Source organism: Meleagris gallopavo, chromosome 15 (genome assembly GCF_905368555.1).
Source record: "Meleagris gallopavo chromosome 15, MGAL_WU_HG_1.1, whole genome shotgun sequence".
In the NCBI taxonomy this organism is placed as follows: domain Eukaryota; kingdom Metazoa; phylum Chordata; class Aves; order Galliformes; family Phasianidae; genus Meleagris; species Meleagris gallopavo.
Genome location: NC_139418.1, coordinates 3699258 through 3723126, shown reverse-complemented (window position 1 = coordinate 3723126; position 23869 = coordinate 3699258). Strand labels below are relative to the sequence as shown.

Genomic DNA, 23869 nt, shown 5'->3' with positions numbered 1-23869 from the left:
AGAACAACAAGAAGCGTGTGAATGCCAGTTTGGAGAGATACTGCCCTACCATGCTCTCACTGCTCTAAAATATTGAACTACCACAGTGATGCAGCTTTTCCTACCTCTGTGTTTTAGAAACACATGGAACAATGTGCTGCTCATTCAATAAGGAGCAGCTTGAGGGTACAGTGGACAGATGTCAGGAAAGGGGAATCCTGCAGTTCTCCTCAGAGATCATTAAGTCTGTCATTTGGGGTTAGCATTACTGAAAAACGTGCATACGAGTTAGTTAATACTTCTTGGAAGGAGTGTCTTTTTCCAATAGCAGTTTTCCATAAAATTAATAATGTTAATTTGCATAAAGGACTGAATTGCAGTTAAAAAACAAAAAAAAAGGCTTTAAAATTAGCAGTCAGCACTGAAGCACTCGAAGCTAATTCTTTGCTGAAGTTAACTGTAGGTTTCCAGTACGGAACATAGTTTAGCTTATACTTCTACAGTTTGTTACATGCTAGTGTGTAGTTACTAGCCTGGAATCCCCAAATTACTCTAAAATCTTTTCATTTAAAGGAGGATGTAATATCTTGATATGCATTAAAACCATGAGCAGAATGGCTTCATGAAATAAAATGAATCAAGGAATTAATAAGAGGAAAAGAATGTCTTCCTGTTCAGCTACCATGTGCAGCAGTGACAAAACTGTGAAACAGAAGTAGCTTGTTCTGGTTGGCAGTATATGAAAATGAATGTGTGTAAAGCTCTTCTGAGTTTTACAAATAATATCACGTACTTCATGTAATTCAGCACTTTTTTCCTAAAAGTTACTGACCTGAAGGACTATGGATTTGTTGGATGTGGTATCTGTGTCTGTCTACTAGCGATGGAGTATCTTGAATGTGGATGGAGTACTGTATACTGAGCTCTATGTAAGGATAATATAAAACAAGTTTCATTTCTAGGGGCTTTTTACAGGGAGTTATTTTTGGGTTGGAATGATTTACATAATTACAGAAAAGTCTAGCTCTTCTTGCACTGGTTTTTAACAGAACGGGAAACCATTATGTAGCCTGACAATGTTCAGTGTGATTCAGTGATTTTTGTGTGCACACTGCCCCAGTGCAGCAGCCTGGCACATTTCCTGAGGAGGTCTGCACTTCTGATGGCTGACGTTTGTGCCATGGTCACTCTGCTGGGCTTTGGTAGCAGGGAGAGTTTGCCAGTTTACCACTTCACAGCCAGTGTGATCGCCGAGTATATAAAAAGCTGGTATGACCTTATAGTCCTTGTGATATCTGAGAGCTGCAGTAAAGAACACCTAATGTCTTTCACAAACTTTTTTATTTCATAAACTAGTAATTAGATGCAGAGATGTTTGTTTTCATAAAGGCTAACAATGCATGTTGATTGAATGCTACTTTGCTTAAAATTCAGTATTCAGAATAAGCAGTTTTGTATAGCAGTAGTCCAATCTATCTCTGGTTTCAGACTATTTAATTCAAAATAGCAAGATGAGCTAAAATCACTTAGCGTGTTTTAGTTTTGGTCCATAAGAATCAATCAAGTAACAGAAGACACATACAGCATTTCAACATTGTTTCAACTATGGAGAAAACAGTGGGGGATTGTAAAACTCAGAAGGGCTGGTTTTACTGCACCTAGCAGTGGAACTGTGCTCTTGCTGCCTTCTCAGTGGTCATCAGCTCTAACCATGGCACACCCTTTTTAGAGTACAGACTGTGTGCAGCTCATAGGGCACTATCAATGCAATTACAGTTATATGCAGGTGCCATTTTCTGAAATGTGTGCTAGAAATATTGCTGCTACTCCTCCCACCCATCTCCCTGGTAACTGCTGTCTCCTCGAATCTGATAACTGAGGTTTAAAACAGAGCCAGGAAAGTATGAAAATGATTTATTACCATAAGAAGTCTTTAGCTGATGTGCTAAAGACACAGTTTGTCTTACTCATATTAGTCCCATGAATGCTGCAATCTGTTCTATCGTAAGGTGGACGAGAGTCTTCAGAACTTGGGAAATTTTCAAGTGCCAACAATCCAACATAGCTTGTCAGGTAGCAGTCAGCACTAAGGGAAGACTGACTTGCTCTCGTACAAGTGTTCAGGTCATTGAAGGTAGCATCATGTCAGAAAGAGTGAAGATGAGGACAAAGCAAACATTTGTATTTCCTTCTATTTGCAAATTTCCTGCTGCCAATTTAGAAGTCAGTTAGCACTTGAACTGCTGTTGAGTTTAGTTCAAGGATCAGTCAGCTAATGTTGGTCTAAAACTCAACGGAACACAGGAACAGTGAAAAGGGATGAGGGGGTGTGCATAATGGGAAATGGTGCAGTGAATTATGTCATACTTTTAAGGAACTTTGTTTGTGTTCAAAACCAGACAACAGATTGATAATTTTGATAAATGTTATTGAAATTATGTGCCAAGTTTGTGAAGAAGCAGTCTGACTTATGCTTGGCACTATCATAATCCCTGAGGATGGTACCTCAGGAATTTTTTGGTACATACATTTGGTAGGGCAGAAAGAAGTAAACCTAGTTAGCTACAGACTAACTTGCTCAAGAAAAAATTCTGTGGCTTTGTCTGAGCTGGACTATCAATGAGCCAACAGAGAAATAAACCTACTATTTAAAGTTTTGTATCTCTGGGGGCTTACCTTAAATTTGAGTCTGTAACATTTATTGCTGGCAGATATCAGATCTTAAAGACACCATGACATGAAGGATTTCTAAGGTTGTATGTCACAAACAGTGACAATATCCATGTCTGAATCTATTCTGTTACAGAACAGAACAGGAAAAATGAATACAATAGTCAAATGGATGTTCCAACAATAATGAAATACCAGTTAAATGCATGTAATCTTTTCTTGTTGGTCTTATTCACAGTTTCTGCTGTCACACAATTACTTTAAGTTAATAGAAAACTGCACATTCAAGGAAGGTCAGCAAGGCTGAAAAAGAACTGCAGCTTATATACAGAACTTCCTTTTCTTAGCCATGCTAGCTGTTGACTCGCAGCTTATTTGGTTTTCCTTAATTTACATGGGAAACTAAAAATGTATTTTCTTTTATTTCTTTCATAACGTAACTAGATGAGAATAGACTCCAAACAGTTTTTAAAACCTGCTCAGCAACAAAACAAACAAGAAAAAATAATCAGGGAAATGGTCACACTGAGGATTTAGGTACAGGCATTTTTTTCTTTGGAAGAGTGTTGAGAAAAGTGTTTGAAAATTAAATAACATTTATGCTTTTACAGATTGAATAGAAAATAGTGTAGCTACTGAAATTTACCAGTGGGAAGCTAAAGCAGAGCTGAAGCCTAGGATGTGGGCTAAGGATAAGTGCAGTCACAAAGTGCTTTCGGAATTTAACAGCTGTGTTGTAAGCATATTTCTGTAGTCTCTATAAATCAAGAAAAACAGACCAACTGAGTCACAGAGACCAAGTGCATTAAAGCTGGCGAAGATCCCAAGTTATAAAGACAAAGCTTTTTGACCACTTCAGACTATTTTGTTTTCTGTGTTTTCAGAAGCCTTTGTTTTCAAGTCTCTGGGGAATGATTGTCATATTGAATTTCTAAGCCTTTTATTAACAGCATCCCTAACAGTTTGCAGTTCATTGCCCAGTCAGGAGTTTCAGCTCAGGACTGTTTTGTCCAGCCTGCTTTGGAGCCAGCAGTAGTGCTCTGAATACATCTGGAAGATCCCCAAGTCTTGGTTGAGATTCCTGTCCACTTGCTATTTTAGTGAATTAAGTAGCATATGCCAGATAGCTGACTTCCAGCCAGAAGTAGTGCACATTTATGCTAGGCATGCTATAAGAACAAGCTTCACGTATAAGAAAAAAGAACATGTTGCTTGCTCTGTGAAATGCAGACCTTGAACACAGCAGAGTGCTGCAGCTGCTTGGGAAACAGCAATCTAGTATAGCTCTCCATAAAAAGCAAACTGAAACAAGATGAAAAATAAGCTGAGAAGGCAATCTCTTAATCTTTCAAGAAAATGATAAAGCCTGGCCCAATACTTCTCTTCATAACGACTTCTAAAAAAATAAGTCACCTAAAAAATCAATCTGGCTATAAAATACGTGAAAAAATGTACATTCACACACCTTTACTTTGCAGTAGCTCGTAAGTCAATTTGGCCAAACCAATCCTTGAGGTTTGTTAAGTACCTTGGACCTATGGAATCTTTATTAGAACTTCATCCATGTTTCATTTATTATAGCAGACCTGTTCTGTGGGAGTTAAAGACTGATCCCTTGCTCAGGATACTAGAACACAAAATTTACAGGTTTCTTTGCACAAGTCACACGTGCTAGGACTGTGTAATACTTTTATACAAGGTTTGTCAGTGTCCTAGCTGAGTAATTTCATACTGGCTTTTATGAGGAAAAAAGTGGTAGCTGAGCACAAGTAATAGATCTGTCAGGAGAGAAGGTGATACTTTAACATTACCTCTCATAAAAGTAGAGTTGTAATATCCCCCAAAATAAAATGGCAAGGGATGGCTGAGGCTATCCACTAAGGCTGTTGGAATATGCAGCAGAGCTCCACGATTTAGGACATAGATATTGCAGATAATTCCACTATGGTAAAGTGAAATTAAGAGCTGATTCAGTAAAACTGTACGTGAGAAATTATTTTCAAATTCTTTTTAAATGGCAGAGAGGAAAGTCAAGCCAAGAAAATCAACCAAGAAGGCTGTTAGTAAAAAGTGGTACTCACAAATGAAGCAATTTAATCGAAACGTTTCTTTTAAAGAGCAGGAGTTCATGCGAAGGAAAATAAGTAGGAGGACAGACAGGAAGATTAGGTTAATAAATGGCTTCAGTGTTGCAGGTTCATGGACTACTCCTTTCTTACCAATCCTGCCTTGCCTTAGCTTACAGTCTAATTGTGTGAATACCAAAGACGTGGGCTTTTCAAGTACTTGGCTGCTCATCTTTGAAACTGAGAATGTAATCTAATTTCAATAATGTTATCTTGTCCCTGTGTCAATCAGCTGTTCCTGGAATTTATATTTAAACAGGAATCCTACTGTGAACAAAAAGCACCTGCTTCATTTACCTTTTTGTAAGGTAATTTATTTACCTTTTTGTAAGTAAATGAAGTTTTGTACAGAGTCACGTGGTTGTTTTGGTACACGTACATACATATGTCATTGTACAGCCATATACATATATTTACAGTAGCATATGCATGTATTGTCTATATATATCCAGTTGGAGGAATGTTCATATGTCGCACACTGCCATTTATGTGGAATAACATACTCAACAGCTCTGACTTTAATAGACACGTGGATATTTTATTTATCCTTCACATCATTTTTTTTTCTTTGATACTGGAGTGGACACCATTAGATATCTTTACTTGTTCTCTGAGTGCTTGAATGTGGGAGAGTGATGTCAGAATTGACACTGACTTCTTAGACTGTCTTTACAGGGTGTGTTATATTGTATGATAAGAAAGGATAATCTGGACAGGCTCCAAAGATGCCCACTTGTACTTGAACAGAGTTAAATTTGGAAAAATGTTCATGTCAGCACTCTGACCTGGTATTTTCTGGGCTTGATACTGTGTTTTTGAATGAACATGGAGTTCTCCAAGCAGGCCACCTTCTATGACTGGCATGAAGGATGCCAGTGAGTGGAGAGGACAGCATTCTTCAGAGTGATTTGAAGGGACCTCAGTTTCCGAGAGTATATTTTTTAAAATCCCATTGTAATCATTCTTATGTAAATGTTAGGTAAATAATTTTCAAATCCATGCAGTTTTGTTTTTTAACATTATTTTACTTTTTAAAAGCAAAATAAAACATAAAATATTCGTGCACATATGAAGATCTTAAAGGTGGAGGGGAAGGAATCTTGGCTGGTGAACTGCGAAGTGATCTAAGGAAAGAGAGTCACACTTGGATAGGAATGATATTAATTGAAGTTAACAGCAGATATACTTGTATTTATGCTGTGCTTTATCCCAGCAGGCAGCTCAGCACCACACATTCATTCACTCTCCCTTCCCCGTGGTAGAAGAGAATCAGGAAAAAACAATGAAGTAGAACTTGTTGGTTAAGATACAACACTATTTACTAAGACTGAAAAGGAAGATAAAAGGAAACAATAGTAATGATAATAATATATATTTACAAAACAAGAGATGCACAAAACAATTGCTCACCACACACTGACCTACTGCTGGCATGGCTCATTTTGTGACTCTTTTATTCTACCGCTTCAGAGTCCTGCTTTGAAATGGGACAGTATCTTTCAGAGCTGCTCCCCAGCCAACTCCCCTCAGTTTTGTTGTTTGTTGTTTTTTTTCCCCACAAGATGGGAAGGAATAACCCTTTGGCCAGTTTAGGTCAGCTGTCCTCTTTCTGTCTGCTCTCAATTCCTTGTGTCCTCCAGCCCCTATGTTATAGTTCAAAACCTTTAATAGGAGTTTGTTAAGTACTTCCTACCAAAAAAAAGTTTGAACGCTACAGTAAAAGCCAATCAATTTGCTACTTAGTCATATAGAAAAGTCTTAGCTGGTAAAGCCACTTCCTTTTGTCAGTTAGTTGTTGCATTTTTCAATATATAAATTGTTATTAAGTGGTGTTATTAGCAGAGAGCAAAAGCAATGTGCACTGTAAATATATGACTCAGTAATTTGCATCTACATTTTGAGAGAAATGCAAATGGAAGTAGAGTAGTGCAAGTTTTGAAATATGAAGTGTATTTTAGTCAACACTCATCTGAATCTGTGTGGATCTTTCAGGAAAACAGCAATAGCCTCTGCTCCACAGCCCTCACACACACTCTGATGGAAACAAATGGCAAGTACTTGTAAATGTAAGGATATTTTATGTACTTACGAGGGTTACTTGCCATCTTAACTTACTGAATTCTCTTTCAAGATTATAAAAGACAGCTAATCTAAACATAGTCATACATCCACTACTTTAATTTTGTGTTTAGCTGGGTCAGTTCAGCAAGATTTGGTTGAATTAATGGCTTAATCTGCAAAGCAGAGTCTCTTCAACTTGTTTATTTGGTTTGCTATTTTTCTTCTTTGTGTTTATTAATTGAATTTCTCATCTATACAACCAGGAGAAAAAAGAACTTTTTTTTGGTTAAATAAGGCTCCTAATTTCCTACAAATTTGTTGTAAAAGTGTAATGAAGTATAGACTAACAAGAAACAATCAGTGGAAGATAAATGGGAAATATTTTAGCTCTATGCTTCTACCTTGGACATAAACTTGAAAAGCTCATTTGAGACTTTAAATGTAATTTTAAATTAAATGTTAAAGCAAAATGTGTCGTTGACAAACATTTTGGCCTAGCAGAAATCAACATGCAGCTTTAGAAGCCCCAGGGAGAAGGGTACCAAAAATACATAGGAATATGCTGACTGGAAACTGACCTTTCTAGAAGAATTTTTATGGCTCAAAATACTGCATGTTTGGATGCTTTTGATGGATGGATGGATTGGGAAGAAAGGAAGAGAGCCCTGTACACTACCACCCTTATGGCACAACAGAGGTCGCAGTTAATGTGCTGTTCCTACTTGTACTGCTTAATTGTGGTTTTAGGTTTACATATCTTAAATAGTTTCCCTGAGTGATAATAGATCCAGTAACCACTTCTAATCTTTAACACTATTGTGGAAGTCTATAAACAAGCACACAAAGAAAAAAATACAGAAACAAATGCTTACCATAGCAGCCCACATCCTGCAGCCGGAGAATATAAGAACAAGTAAAGAAGCTCATTTTTCTTGTTTTCTCTCTCAAACAACATACAGATAAGCTTCTGATTAGAAGACTTCTGAAATTTGCCACTTCTCTTTTTCAGAGTAATTAAATATCGAAAAATAAGAATTTTTTTTACTGGTTCCAAATGAAACATTTCATGTTAAGATGAAGTATCTTCAGAAAAATTTGGTAAATTGACATTGCACAAATCTCTGTGCCCATTCTCCCTGGCATCACAACTACTTCATGTAAATTGTGTGCTCATTCAGACCAGCAGACTAACAAATCCACATGACAGCAAACATATACATGTATCTGTGTGTGTGTATATATGTATGATCTGCATTTAAATATGAGGTTGACGTTTGGACTTGATGATCTCGGTGGTTTTTTTGGTGTTTTTAATAATTCTATGATTCCATGTAATAGTAGAGTAATTGCTATAAATGGCTTAGTTTTCTTCCTGCACTTTTTTCAGCACAAGTGCATTTTCAGAAGAGCCAAAGTAATGAGAGTAGATGAAGCTCACTGATGGAATTACAGCTCCATGTATTTCTTTATTTATTCATGTCTATTTATCTAGTATCAGCATTCAAATAAGTGCCTATTTATCAGTCAAATATAATGTATGGCTGTATTGAAAATCAGTATTTTTGCCCTCTAAATTTTCAGCAATATACAATTTCAAAGGCTCAGGAATACAACAGCTACCTCTGCAAATTGGTGATGTGGTCCACATCTTGGAGTCCTGTGAAGGTAAGCCAGTGGACTTAAAGGTATAGTTTCCTTTGTTTAAATAATTTAATCCTTTATTACATACCGGTTGCCTATGTTACATAAGTAGCTGTCTAATTATGTTTTTGGTATATATTTGTATTATTGGTGACAGTGTTCTACTTTTTTAAGAAAGAACTTACTCATTTTTGGAAAGCCAAAAGCAGAAAATTTACAGGACGTGTGGTTTCCTTGAGAAGCCATTACAAACTGAGGAAACCATCAAGGTAAATATCATTTGTGAAGTTCATGTCAGGCTGCACCTGATCGAAGCTACACTACATTTGATGCAAACCTTAGGGGATTATGATTTTGCTTCTAATCTAAACATTTATTGCTAGACATTTGGTACTGATGCTACATAATGGTTTTTATTCGGCACTGCTGTATTCCTACAGTACGAAAAGGAAATCTAGCTGTTCAAAATGTTCTTTAGGTCAGCACGATAGAAACACTTCTGAAAATCATCCAACTTATTGAATATGTTAAAAAGTAGAAGTCCAAGTTGAGTATTGCATGATAAATATTCAACATGGTGACCTAGGATTACAGAGCTGACATATCTGACCATCTGCTATAAATATAAAATAAATACAAGTAGCAGAAGAATAAGAGAACATCAACTCTGTAGATTTGTAAAGCTGATTTCATTGATGTAATGTATATGTAATGTAATAGTATATTTGTTCTTATTGGTTTACACTTCATGTTTTGACTGCATTATATACTGCATCCATCAAACTGATTGAAGTTTTCATCTAGTATAAAGCAACAGTGTTGCAATTATTAAAAGTTGGTTGTCTTTTCAAAAATCATTGATTTATTTTTGTTTACAATCTGCAGTCATATAGTTCATACAATCATAGAATGGCTTAGGCTTGAGAGGACTCTAAAAATCATCCAATTCCAACCCTCTGCCATGGGCAGAGTTGCCAGCCACTAGATCACACTGCCCAGGATCCCACCCAGCCTGGCCTTGAATGCTTCCAGAGATGGAGCCATTCCCCTTTCTGCTTATAAGCGCCCTTCAAGTGCTGAAAGACCACAATGAGGTTTCCCTGGAGCCTTCTCTTCTCCAAGCTAAATAAGCCTGACTCCTTCAATCTTTCTTCATAGTGGAGGTTCTGCAGCCCTCTGTTCATCCTAATGGCCCTCCTCTGGATCTGTTCCAACAGCTCTGCATCCTTCCTGTCATGGAGAACCCAGGGTTGGACATGGTGCTCCAGATGGAGCCTTAAAAGGACGGAGTAGACGAGAATAATCACCTCTCTCTCTCTGCTAGCCATCTTTCTTTTGATGCAGCCCAGGATACCATTGGCTTTCTGAGCTGCAAGATCACACTGCTGCTCATGTCCAGCTTTTCATCCACCGGGACTCCCAAATCCTTTTCTGCTGGGCTATTCTCAATGTGTTCTTGCCTTGACTCAAGTTTAACACCTTGCAATCATCCTTGTTTAACCTCATTAGATTCTTGTGTGCCCACTTTTCAAGCATGTCCAGGTCTCTCTAGATCGTATCCCCTTCCTATTTTGTCAACAATATAGTAGATGAGGTAAAACATCAAAATTATCCTTAAAAATATGAATTGCCTCTTTGCAAACCTAATTATAATACTATCTTCATCCTTTTTGCACTATAGGTTGTATCTTATTAAATGCAATAATATTGGAGATAACATCAGTTTGCAAAAAGACTAGCTGAGCCCTGTCTGTTCTACTGCACAGACCTCTACACTTTTTGGAAACAGCAAGTTTTTTGAGAAAAGAGCATCTGAGAAAATGCATCTCTGATGTTTTGGAGCACAAGAACTGTGGGGTTTTTGGATTTGTAAGAGAAATCCACTCTCTATGAGCACTGCTGTAAAAAAAAAAAAAAAAGTCATTAGTTTAACAGTCAATAGATGCATCTCTCAAAGCTATCTGTAACAATTCTTGCAGTCTTTAAAAAATTAAAAAATCTATGTAATTTTTTAGACTCAGTATGTTTTGGCCTCTCTTAACTGCAGAAATAACCACCATCTCAGGTTTCTGACCTGGAATATGCTGAAGTCGTAGAGAAGTTGTCATTACAGTCTGGCAAAGGAAGTGGTAATTTTACAGGGTCATTTTTTTAATCTAAATGTCTGTTACATATTTTCTGGTCTTAAGATATGTCATAGCTTGCTTTATGAATTATGTTTACCAGTGAAGAAGTGGCAACTTTCATCTTGCCATCAAGTGGCAAGAGGAAGCAGATCTTCTATTAGATGCCTTAAAAAGATGCTGCCAGCTGCAGCTGAAGAATAATGGTAGTTGTTTTTTCTAGGCACACTTTGTGCCATTTTTGTTTCGCACATGCAAAACACGCATGTAGAGCTTGTATGTAGTCACAGAAAACAGAATGAAGTAAATCTTACACATTTTGCTGAAAATTGGTGATGATGTGGAAATAATTCCACTCTAGAAGTGATTTGGAACTATTATTTTTGAGAAGATGCTAGTAAAAATTCCTAGTGCTAAAAAAATAGAGAAACCAAGTCTATCCCAAGTGTTTCTTTGAGGTCAATTGTTTATCTGAATCTTCTAATTTTCTTTGTGGACATTTGTGATAGGGAAGAGTTAAAATCTCCTGAAGAAATTACAGTCAGAAAAAGTAAGCTTTTGGTTTTGAAAAGCTTTCTTAGGAATGAAATAGTTGCCAATACAAAGTTCAATAATTCTGCTGTGCAGGTAAGATGTGATGACGGAATGTGTATACAGTGAACATAGCTTCTAATTTAGCTTTTAATCTAGTAAGGTTGAACTCTTGATTTTATCATCTTTATAGAATTTTATTGTGATTTAGCAGGCACAAGTGGAACATAGCCTGAATTAGTGTTCTAATTACCACTGCTGCAATACTGTTTTTTCTTTTTTCAATAGAGATTTCTAGTTGATGATCCAGAGCCCTATAATAGTTCTTCATTTATTTATGAGGTTCTATTTGAACTTTGCAATAGGAAGCTTCTTATTTGAGTTGAGTCCAAAAGCTGATGTTCCTTGTGGCATAAAGATGTTTTTTCTTCCCAGACTTGGCAAGTTGTATGTGTAAGTTAAGCCATGTATTACTTTGGCTTAACACCTAGAACACAATCAGCAGAGCTTAAAGAGCTATTCAATATAACAAGTATTCTTTTATCAAACTTTATCAACTTATATAAGTGTATAAACCTTTACATACATAAGGTAAAAATACTTATCCTCTTTTTTTGTGCAAGTGTGGGGGTGTTATATTCTGCATAAGAACATTTGTTCCTTCTGTGCAAGACTTGAAAGCAGATCATACTTGCCCGTGTATAAGCCTTGCTGACTATTTCCTGCTACTCATTTGTCTTTCTGAATTTTTTGGAAATAACCTTTTTTTTTTTTTTTTTTTTTAAACATCCTGTGCCAGATAGCTTTCACATGGAGGGAAAAAAATAAAGGCTTGTATGTTTCTTAAAGTACGTGCTCTATCATACTGAGTGTACTCTTTCTTCCCTTCTTTTAGACTGGTACAAGGGATATTTAGTAAGACATAAAGGATCAGAGGTAAGTTCCACTATTCACTCCTGTGAGACTGTTCTTAAGGAATCAACTGACTAAGTGATACTTCTTTTTAGCATGTCTTACCAGATTCTGTTCTGATCAGTGAAGTCTGCCATCTCTATCCTCTTTCCTTTCAAGATGAATAGAACAGTGTTTATACTGAACAATGGCGGTAAATATTAGAAATAAGCATTGTTTGAAACAAAGTGTTGAAAAAATAAGAGCTATGCCTTCAGGTTAACGGGCTGCTCAAAATATCACTTGAAATAACGTTTGAGTTAATTTACTGCAAAATCTTTCTGCACTTTTTTCATAAAGGCCTTCAAGGCTACATTTAATCCCAGGCTTTGTACCACGAATGAATTTCAGTTACTGCATAGAGAAAAATTTATCTTAGCTCAATTATTAAGCCTATATATGTTAGTTCACATAAGGTTTGCCATGATTGATAATTATTTGATTGATAATCAAATATTTCTTTAGGATGAATAAAAATGTTTTAGCTGTAGTACAGCCAGGACACATCAGATACTGAAAATGATAACAGACTGCATTGTAATTTTTTTTTCCCCTCTATCTACAGGGAATATTTCCTAAATCTTTTATTTGCATCAAGGAAGTTACTGTTGAAAAGAAAAGGTACTGAATTTAATTTTTATGTTAAGCATCTTGTCTGCTAAATGATGAGTTATAACACATTTTATATGCCTTAAACACAGTAACTATAATATAAACTTACGAAAAACTGGTAAATTTTTGTTGTTTTAATTTCTTCCATTTCTTAGACATACAGAAAATGTAATACCTGCTGAAATTCCCTTAGTTCAAGAAGTTACCACTACACTCTGGGAATGGGGAAGCATCTGGAAACAGCTCTATGTGGTATGACATTTTGGTGTGATGTGTGTGGCCTGCCGCAAAAGTAATGCCTGCTATTTATTTCCATGGAAACTACAATAGATACAAAGAGCACAGTAACTCTGATAGATCAAATCCTCCGCTACAAAGCCCTGTTTTTCAACATAGTCATCACCATTGGCTGTGTTTTCACCAGTTCACCAGATAAACAAGAGCTGCATGACACACTTGTAAAAATGCACCAGTGGAAGTGATGCACTGCTGAGATGCACCACTGTGTGGTCTCCATAAGTGTTCAGCAAGCAGTAATGAATGCCAGTGAGTGCCATTTTTTACTTCTTACGTGCCTCCATGTCAGATGCAGTTTTGTCAGACAGATCCTTTGCTGCCATCTGTCACACAGCAATAAAATGTAATTGGAGGGAAGGTTCATCCTTTACTGCCATTCCACCTCTGATATCTTGGGCTGACATAATAAAATAGGAGGCATTGCTTTTGGAGCTGCCCTTGCATTTAGTCTTGTTGGTGTATACTGAGGTCTTCTTCAAAGTAGTGTCTTTTCATAGATGTAGGGCAGGATTTGGGAGGATTGTTAAATGACTGCCTCATGGCTGAATACATCACACCACTTTCTTCAATGGCTTTATTTCAAAAACTTTCACTTAAAACTGAAGAGTGGCATCATTTCATGCGTTTAGTTTCAACTCTCAGTGTCATGTACTTTATAGATTCTTGTTCTCTGTGGATTGTACAAGTTTCAAGACAGGAGTACTAAATGTAACTAAGATGCATTAGAAAAAGCTTCAATATATTACTGGGATGCTAGAATTCTACTGGAAGTGTGTAGCTATTAACAACTAACAATTTTCAGAAGCCTATTCCTCACTTTCAGTGTCTTAACTGTACATTTCTTAGAGATAAGTGCCTTATAGTCATAATGATTTCAGAGAAATAGGTCAGAATAGTCACTGCAGCATCTGTTCCTTGCAGGAAAAAAAAAAAGCTACTATTAGAGATGGTACTCTTATGTCCACTTTGTAATGCTCTGTTACAAGAAAGCTAATGTTTAGTTTAGGAGGGAAAATCAGTAGAACTGTAGAAGTGATTCATAAATTTGATTTTTTTTTATTTGAACCTGAAATATTCTGGCAGGTTCAACTACCCTTTATATAGAGGCCAAATATTTCTTATAATTTTTTACCTGTGCTGATGATTGGTGGGATTTGAGCTCTATAGAGAAGAAGTATGTGTGGACCCAGAGAGCCAGCATAACCTAGAATATTGTCAGCAAGTTGCAGAGGGGTGGGTGGGAAGGGAGCAGAATGCCTATAAGACACTTAGATATAAAGCCTGAATTTTAAGCATAGCAGGCTAATTTGCACGTTTGTGAAGTCATAGATATTTGCATGTTGTAACACAACAACCATCTCTACTGATGCCAGTGATACTTTTAACCTGGTTGCCAAGAATTCATAAAGATTTGACAAGAAACACATCAAAATATGGTGAATTCTCCCGTACCGGAGTAGTCTCTTCTAGTGGACAACCTGTTACAACAATTTGCACTGACTGAGTTATTCCAGGTTCCTTACTACTGAATTTTTATTTTTCCTTGCAAAGAAACCAATGTTACTGTGTAGTTTTTCCATGCTAATACATTCATTTTCTGAAAGCAGTTACTTCCATCTTCCTCACAATATTTTTTGTTTCAGTGGATGACGCTGGAACTGCTCAAGTGACTTCTGCGTGTTATCTCAGCTTTGTTTTAAATGTATTAATACCACTGTCAAATGTTTTTCTCAGCATGCTTTTGTCAGTGTATTATACAAAAATGAATTACCTCTCTCTAACCATTTCTTTAGATGAGACTTTATGAATTTCAGTCCACAAAACAGTATTATTACATAAAACCAAAATCATGTGTCTACTCCCATACAAAATGCTTAAATTTCACGTTGTTCTTTTGCAGTCACACTGGAGATTCTGCCCTAAAAAAATTCTTGAATCAGAGCAGGAAGCAATTCAGGTTTAGTGATTTTAGACTGTCTGGAAAGATTTGTGGAGAAATGAACAGAACTAAAGATGAGAACTTTGATTAGCAGGGTACTTTTTCTCATTTTTGCTCCTGCAGTTGTTCAGCATGACATAAGGCATCCTTTAATTATCAAAGCCAATATTTCACTTCAGCTTTCTACAAAGCCTAAAAACTATTTTCTTCTTCTATACTTCAGACAAATAAGAAAGAGAGGTTTCAGCAGGTACAGTCTATGATGTATGACTTAATGGAGTGGAGATCACAGCTTCTGTCTGGGACTCTGCCAAAAGATGAGCTTAAAGAACTCAAACAGAAAGTCACTTCCAAAATTGACTATGGTAACAAGTAAGTAGCCTACATTGCTTCTGAAAAACATGATTTATTTTGAAGTGCACAGCTAGAAAAAAGATTATGAGAATTTTTTCCTCGTTGCAGTTTTTTAGGTTGCTAATACTTGATGTGGAAATTGTAAATCATTCTTTGCAAACTTCTGTTACTGTTGTAGTAATAATAAATATCACGTTGAGACTTTTCATGCCAAATACCATTTTCAAAATATTAATTTATTTGTAAATTATGGAAGTATCAACTTGTCAACTGTAATCACTTGAGGTTGGATTAGAGTAGTCTTTATATTGGTTTAATATCAGTGTATTCATGCCCAGAACCTCATCTATCCCTTGATAAACACAGCCAACTTCTAGTAGTGTTATGCAACCACTTGAGCAGTGGTGTTGAAAGACCTGGTGTATAAATAGCAGAAGTCTGAAGTGTACAGTGCCATTGTTAAAGGCAATTCTTTTCAAACTTACTAGGGAATTTCCACGCAAAATTTAGTTCTGGTAATAGAAGTGAAACTACTGTAGGTTGAATAGTTAATAGACAAAATGTCTTACTTGCTGATGAAAAGTTATTGCAGAACAACATGTTTTTTGGCAAAAATGCTGCTATGCGGGTTGATAAAGAGAGGAAAGCTTGATAAACCAGCCTTCACTGTAGGCATTTTACATGCAGTGGGATCTGCTAATGATCTGTACTAAGCTACTGAAAATGAGTTGCTATTGTGGCACAGAAGCCCACACGCAGTTGAAAGGCTTCAGTTACTCATGGCTTAGACACAAGCAATGACCTGAGATGTTGTGAAATTCTTATCTTGTTCACTGATCTGAATCCACAGATTTCTGATAAGTTGTATTCCTACTGAACATGCTATGGGAATTCACATATCTTGACATGCTGTGTAGAAACTGAGTGGTCATTCCAGGATAAATGTTGACTTTGAAATGCTTCAGTCAAAGCATCTCAGCTGTGTCCAAAAGAACATTAACATTTCTTTGCTGTCAGACTATGAGACACTAAGCTGCTTTACTCTAAGCTGAGAGGAATAAGGATAGAGGGGGTTTAAAATGGCTTGGAACTGGATGGAGGTAGAGTGCCAGGTGGGAACTATTTGTAAGCAGCTGCAAGTGTGGTGCTAAGAGCTGTGATACATGAAGGAAACTGTGTGGAAAGAAGAAAGGGAATGAGAATAAAAGCTGAGTGATCATTGTGAGAGAGGAGGTTCAACACCAAAATGGGAGAGGTTATGGAAAGATGACACAAGATGTTGAGTGGTGGTACAGATTGATTCAAACAATGCTTGCAGTGACACAAGGGTAGATGTTTTAGAAACAGGCATAGTCTGAGATGAAGTAGATCAGTGTTAGAGGGAGATGTAGTAGTGAGATCCTGGATAGACAAGTAATACCTATTGACTGACACCTTGCCACCCTATAAGAATGTATGGAATGCAGGGGGGTTACACTCAAATCTATTAATGCTTTGACATTATCTGTTTTAAGGAAGTGGTGGTAAATATTGAACTACAGCTTGAAATGTAATTGTAGATTTGGATTATTTTTTTTTTTCAATTAAATATTATTGTATCTATTTAAGTTTACTACTTTAAAACTTGAAGAAAATCCTTGTGAATTACGTTTCTAAACTGTGTTTTTATAGAAGGAAACTTGATAAAACTACCAGATCTGTCTGTTTCCACAGGATACTTGAGCTAGATCTGATAGTTAGAGATGAAGATGGAAATATCCTGGATCCAGATAAAACCAGTGTCATCAGCCTATTTCATGCACATGAAGAAGCAACTAACAAGATCACTGAGCGAATTAAAGAGGAAATGGTAGGAATGATGGGACAAACTTAACGCTTCCTTTGCTAAAAATCAACATTAAAAAAAAAAAAACATATTGAAGGACACAACTTACCAAAAAAAAGATGGTGAAAACTTTTGCCCCTAACAATATTGGATTCACATTCATGTGTTATAAATATGGTGAAACCTTGAATTGAGTTAGTTGTATCTGTGCTTTGGATTTAATCTGTCAGCTAGACTGAAAGCCCATGTCTAAAGCTGGTTCTAAATCAATTCTCAGATGTCTAAATAAAATAAAAAAACCTCCTAAACCCACCTACGGTCTACTCAATAGGCTGATTTGCATAGTGAGTAGTTAGATACTAGGAGTACACTGTGACTAACCAAACATCTTTTTAGACCATCTTCTGAAAATACAGGTTGCTAGCTCTAAATTGCAGCTTGTTAGTTATTTTGGAGAATCTGAAGAATTTAAACTTACTAATGAAGTTTGGTCAGAATTGTGGTCACCAATATCTAGCATGTCTAAGCAAAGGGCTAAAAGGGCATGTAGGTTTTATCTTTTAAAACGCAATGCAAGAGACTATACTTCCTTTTCCTCTTAAATATTAAGTCTGTTTAGAGACCTGAGTCTTCATTTATGAGAAAGTAAATAACTATAAAGGAAATAAAACATCCGACAAAAGAAGTTTTACCACAATGACACTTTAACAATGCCTGTGTTGGAAATCACCTTATCAGTTGTTCTCATCAACATTATTAAATAGATCTTGCTTTCTAGATATGAACATGTAATTAAATGATGATACATATAAAATAAAACTTGGTTTTCTGCAATAGAATATGTTGACTTATAGGTAGAAAGAGCTTTCGGCCATCATCTGTTCAATGGGTGTTTTTGGTGGTTAAAACAAGATGTGGTTGGAACTTACGTACCTATTTTTGAGATGGCAATCCTTCTCAGATATGTCCTGATCTCTGCATATGCCCTTGTTTTATTTTTGTTTTTTACTTGTACTTGTCTTCCTAATGTTCTAGCAGCTGCAGACAGCTGGTCTTCTGCTGTATGCTGTCATGTTCAAAACTCATCTTGTGCAGATTTGTTTGCCTCTGTAGTGAAAGCTTGATATTTTCTCATCTGCTTTTAAGAAGTGGCAGTAATGTTTTATATATTATATCATTGCCTTGTGGCTAAAGAATTGGCATTGGGTATTGAAGTCAAGTTACTCTTTTTTTCTTAAAGGAGTTTATGTTCTTACAACCGTATAAAAATATTCTGAAATCCTTTGGGCGTGGTTAATGGGCATGGTTTACTAAAATTTTAGTAAAGGACTTCAGAACAGCTTCATTGAAAGCAACCTGATTTCTTGTTAGCTAAGGTTTTGAATATACTGATACATAGAAGAGGAATTTAATCTGGCACTTATTTCCTCTGTGAAATTAAGTATAAAATTTTCAAGATGGAGATTTCTGGATGTGAAGGAAAAAGGAAAGAGAAACAGCATAACTGTTGTGTTCCTTGGAAATATTCGTAAAATAAATTGAGACTTGTTCCATTTCCAAGTAGGTGCACTTTTGGAAAGGGTAGGTTTAGAATCTGATACAAGGAGTTTCCCACTAAGTCCTCCAAGTCTTGCAAAAGGTGTTCTTAAGGAAACTCTGTAGTCAGATTTTTCATTATTTGCACACTGAGATAGCTCCCTAGGCTGATCAGTGTTTTGAGGAACTCAGTCTGAACTCTTGATCTTCTTACATACATTGAAGACTCTGGGGAAGAATGGGATGCAAGGAATCTTCCATATCTATGTTACTTCTACACATTCTAACTAACCTGCTAGCTTTCTTGATTCATTGTACAAAAGGATTTTGATTTGGTGGTAAAATACTGAGAAGTATCAGAAACTAGTTTGCTGGTCATTTTTGTGTTGTTAAGAAAACTCTCTCTGGAGTATATAGGATAGTGGGTTTTTTTTTTTTGTTTGTTTGTTTGTTTGTTTTTGGTACAAGACGAGCATTTTTAATTCAAATACCATTGTCTGGTGCTCTTTAAGTGAGCAGAATGTGCTGATTTTTGAAGACCAACTGCTGCATGTAATTGTAACTCTGTAAATCGTAATTGCTTTTAGTATCTTATCACTTCAACTTGTGGATCTAGCTAATGATTTTTCTTCTTTCGAGTAGTCAAAGGATCAACCAGATTATGCATCATATTCCCGGATGTCTTCATCCCCCACTCATAGTCTATATGTCTTTGTGCGGAATTTTGTTTGCCGAATTGGAGAGGATGCAGAGCTCTTTATGTCACTATATGATCCACAGAAATTAACAATTATAAGGTAAGTTTTCTTTTTTTTAATGTAAGAAAAAATAATAGTGATAGAAGCTGTCCACCAAGAAGCACAATAGTTGCCAGCATGTCAATAATGAAAAGGATATATAAATAAAAGGAAGAAAATCAGGGGGAAAAAAGGGAAAGTGTGGACAGATTTAGCTGCTGGTTGCTCAAAGACTCTGAGGTAAGGGATCCCAGATATTTTGAAAGCCAATTTCTGGAATAAGCATTTCAGAGTTTTGGAGAATTGTCAGACTTCTAAATTAGAAATAATACTTATTATTGCAGTACTGTTGGTGGGATTTTTATTACAAGTAAAGACAATGTTTTTTTTTTTTTTCCTCTAAAGCTTTTACAGATTTTAGGAGAAAGAAACTTCACATGGTAGTTATAGCAACTGAGCCATCACATGTTGAGGTTTATAAGACTGCCAATCCAGCCAAAAGCAGTCATATTAGGCAGAGTCTGAGGCGGTTGTTAAATTGGTTTTAAAAGGAGAAGTGAAAGAGGGAAATATGCAAACTCCAGAGATGACTGTCCTTGTTGGTAACTGAAAGGTAACCTTGAGATTGTCTTGAGAAATTGATGGGGATCCTTCTTTTGTGGAAACATGCCTTTCTAAATATAGTATGATTGCTTCCTTAATAATTCATGTGAAAGTGCACTAGTGTGCCAGAATACAAAACTGGATTGTCGTTCCTATTATATAGCTCCATAAAGTGGAATGAATTAGATTGGAGGAATCTCTGGAGGCACCTAGTCCAACTTGCCTAGCAAAGCAGGGCTGTCTTAGATCAGATTGTTCAAGGCCTTGTCCAGTCATGGCAATTTTACCAAAGATGGAGATTCAATAGCCTCTATGTGTACTTGGGAAGTACTGTAACCTTCCTTGGCTCTATGAGGAGGAAGTAGTCATAGATTGAAACTGTCTTCTGGCAACTGTCAGTTCCAGGTCTGAGTCTGGAATCTTGATTTGTTTTGGCAGACAATCTGTACAGATGACAATAATGAAAACCGTTTTCATCTATAACAATAGGTGACTGGAAGAATGACTTAGGATGTCACTGGATTGATCACTTAAGTTTCTTGATGGGGGGAATGTTGGGTTGTATGTGAAATAAAGTGCTGAAAATTGAGGTGAGAGATAAAAACGTGAAGAATACATACATTAAAAGGAAGTATAAGAATTGCTGATGATCTCTATCAAACAGCTCATAGTGTCTGTTTCCTCAAAAAAGGGTGCTATTTTGTCTAATGTTCAAGTTATTTTCAATTTTCAAAGTTTACTGGTGGTGTTTTGTACAGTACTACTGTCTTTTAGTCTGGTTTTAGCTTCAAACAATCACCACATGCTATTGTCTGTTACATGACTTTTTAACATACTTTGAAGACTTTTAAAATCGCATGATAATAAGAAACTTTTCTTCACAACAGTGAGAACTACTTGGTGAGATGGGGGAGTAAAGGTTTTCCAAAGGAAATTGATATGCTCAACAATCTGAAAGTAGTGTTTACAGTAAGTGCTTTTCAGATTTCCTTATATTTTATTTTCAAATCAGACTGTCTCTTTTCTGTGGTTGCTATCAGAAGATTGTGCAAGATGATGAAGGAAACAGAAGTTATCTTAGAGCAAAATGACCAGTCATTGAGTGCTTTATGACAGCGACTTTGTCCTTTGTTTGTACATTTTCTCTAATGTCTGCCTCATTAATTTACTGATGTATTTGATATTTTATCTGCTATAGCTACTGTTTGCTTCTTTATTTATCTTAGTTTACATTTGCTTTAAATTTTAGTGTGTCAGACTTTTTCATCCTTTCTGTGAACTCATGTTGTTGTGGTGTTATTTTTTTCCTCTGATTATTTAGACTCGTGATTACTGAAGGTCCTTCTTAAATTTTGCAATCTAATTCTTCTCCAAATAATACTTTATCTCCCTCTCTTTTTTTTTTTCTTTTTAAATCTTAGGATCTTGGAAATAAAGACCTTAGCAGAGATAAAGTTTATTTGGTTTGTCAAATAGTCCGAGTTGGAACGATGGATCTTAAAGATAGTAACTCAAAGAAGTACACACAAGGACTAAGGAGGCCTTTTGGAGTGGCAGGTGAATGAAGTCTTGTGTGCTCTGTCTGAAGAGGAGTTAATTGATAATTATTAGACTTGGGCAGTAGAATCTACCACAGCACTCCAGAATCTAAAATAGCCACATCAACTATCTTCCATCCTTAATGGCTGAAGTCTCAAAAGGCTGAATCTACATTAGCATTTTAGTCCATGTCAGAACTGTGCTTTTGAATTTAATTTCCTAAGTACTAGAGTAGTAGTAAGATGAAATGAGTGGATGAAATAAAACCGCTGATGATGTGCCAACAGCACCACTGAAGTGAATGTGCACACACATGGTTCACAGGATCAGACTAGAACTGAAGTAATTCTGTCCTCACATAGTCTCATGTTTGTAGAGTGCACATTGCATTAGAAGCTCTGCTCCACAATTTTACCCCTATTTGTTTACACTGCTTGCTAATGAAAATCTATATCTACTCTGAGAAACAAGAATGTATAACATACTGTATTAATGGACAGGAGAAGATATTTAGCAATGCCGTTCTATGTTTTGATAATTTTCTTTTACTTTTCTAGTCATGGATATTACAGATATCATAAAAGGAAAAGCGGAAAGTGATGAAGAAAAGCAACATTTCATACCTTTTCATCCGTAAGATAGTCATAAGTATTCTATTGCTGTACACAAAAACTTAAAACGTATCTTTGGCTGCAAAATGACCTGTGAAATGCCTCAAGAGAAAATAATTTCCCCCTTTAATGTTTTCATGCTGTGGTAATGTTAATTATTTAAGTATCACTTTAAAAGGCATTTAAGACTTGACAGAGTCTTGTAGCAAGTTAAATAAACCTAGATTGCTACAAATGCTCTCTGTGAGTCAGCTGGTCTCATGTCTTGTTTAACAAAAACAACAACAACAAAAGCTAAATTGTTACATATCCAGTGCAGTAATCTTTACAAGTTTGAATAATTAGTAATTTATGTGCTTGATTCTGTTTTAAATTTGTGAAAAATTATAGTAAGAGTTGTGAAGTAAAGCAGTGGGATGGTCATACATTAGCTATCTTGAAAGAAATATTTGGGGATTATAGGCAGACACCAGCTGCCTAAAAATGTGATACTCATAAATTAAATGGATGGATGTCAGTATTCACTGGAAATGTATTTGCACTGTTATGTGCTATGGAGAATAAATTTAATTCTGAAAATAAATCAGCTTGTCAAACTTCCAGCCTAGTTCACTCGTTTATAATTTGATCCAAGTTGTTTGTTATGTGAGAATTTGCTCATAATTTCAGTAGTCACTTAAATCAATTTGAAGTGTATTTGTCAGGTTCTTCATTATGGAAACTGGGCTAGGCATGCATATTGCTGTGTGCATTAAGATCGTGTTGTGCTACAAAAGGACAGGCTTTCATATTTGGTCAGCATGCCACAAACCACAGTCCCTCAGGTTGTTGATTTCATCTTTTTTCACTTTAGTTGACTTATATGTTTAGAATGAATGGTCTCTGTAACTCGGTCTGAGAGATGATGAAATTACAGAATGTGTCATAATAATGTCAGATACAGCAAAGAGAACTGAGGCTGTTCTTCATCTATGTTCTGACATATATTGCTTAACTCCTAGTAGTCACTGTTTTTATTCCTGCAGGGTAGTGGCAGAGAGTGACTTTCTTCACAGTCTCCTAAGCAAAATCACAGCATCAAAAGGAGACAGTGGTGGTCAAGGTGAAGTACAATTTTTTTTTTAAATCAAGTAACAAGTGATTTCAGTGGCACTTCATTTTATACTGTTTAGATTTTAGAGTAAGGCTTTTATGTTCTATGATTCTATGTTATCACTGTAACACCATGGATATTGTGAACTTTCAAGCTGGTGGGGAAGAATCATGACTGTGTTGAGATTGTAGGAGATTAATCTATTAAATTAATAGATAGTGTTTTGGATTATAAGCATTTATTTCCAGTGAAGGAAAGTGGGAGAAGTGAATTCTTATTATTTTGGTCAATAGAAGAGAACATAATCTGAATATAGGTGGGTTTGTAGTTTTGTTGTTTTCCTTTCCTTTAGTATAAATGCAGTCTTTTACTTTTTTTATTGTTTTTTCTTTTTTTCCTCTCCCTCCTAATAGGTCTCTGGGTAACTGTGAAAATGCTTGTTGGAGATGTGATTCAAACAAGGAAGGACTATCCACATCTTGTAGACAGAACAACAGTTGTTGCTAGAAAGCTAGGATTTCCTGAAATAATCATGCCAGGTAGGAGGTTCTTTGTTCTATAAGGGAGTTTATTTATTTATTTTTTTTGGTCATTACGTTAATGAACATCAACTATTTAATTACTGATACCTGTAATAGGTA

At 36.0% G+C, this 23869-nt stretch overlaps 1 protein-coding gene across 1 annotated transcript in view; it reads left to right on the top strand.

Moving 5' to 3' along the window:
- The window catches only part of DOCK2 (dedicator of cytokinesis 2), a 158750-nt gene that overhangs the window by 405 nt on the left and 134476 nt on the right, over window positions 1-23869 (top strand). The window contains exons 2-13 of the mRNA XM_010718884.4: window positions 8418-8501; window positions 12027-12067; window positions 12648-12703; window positions 12850-12946; window positions 15154-15302; window positions 16998-17133; window positions 19288-19442; window positions 20873-20954; window positions 21407-21542; window positions 22082-22157; window positions 23161-23237; window positions 23642-23767. Of these exons, the coding sequence (XP_010717186.3) occupies window positions 8418-8501; window positions 12027-12067; window positions 12648-12703; window positions 12850-12946; window positions 15154-15302; window positions 16998-17133; window positions 19288-19442; window positions 20873-20954; window positions 21407-21542; window positions 22082-22157; window positions 23161-23237; window positions 23642-23767 (1215 nt within the window). The remainder of the gene's footprint in view (window positions 1-8417; window positions 8502-12026; window positions 12068-12647; window positions 12704-12849; window positions 12947-15153; window positions 15303-16997; window positions 17134-19287; window positions 19443-20872; window positions 20955-21406; window positions 21543-22081; window positions 22158-23160; window positions 23238-23641; window positions 23768-23869) is intronic.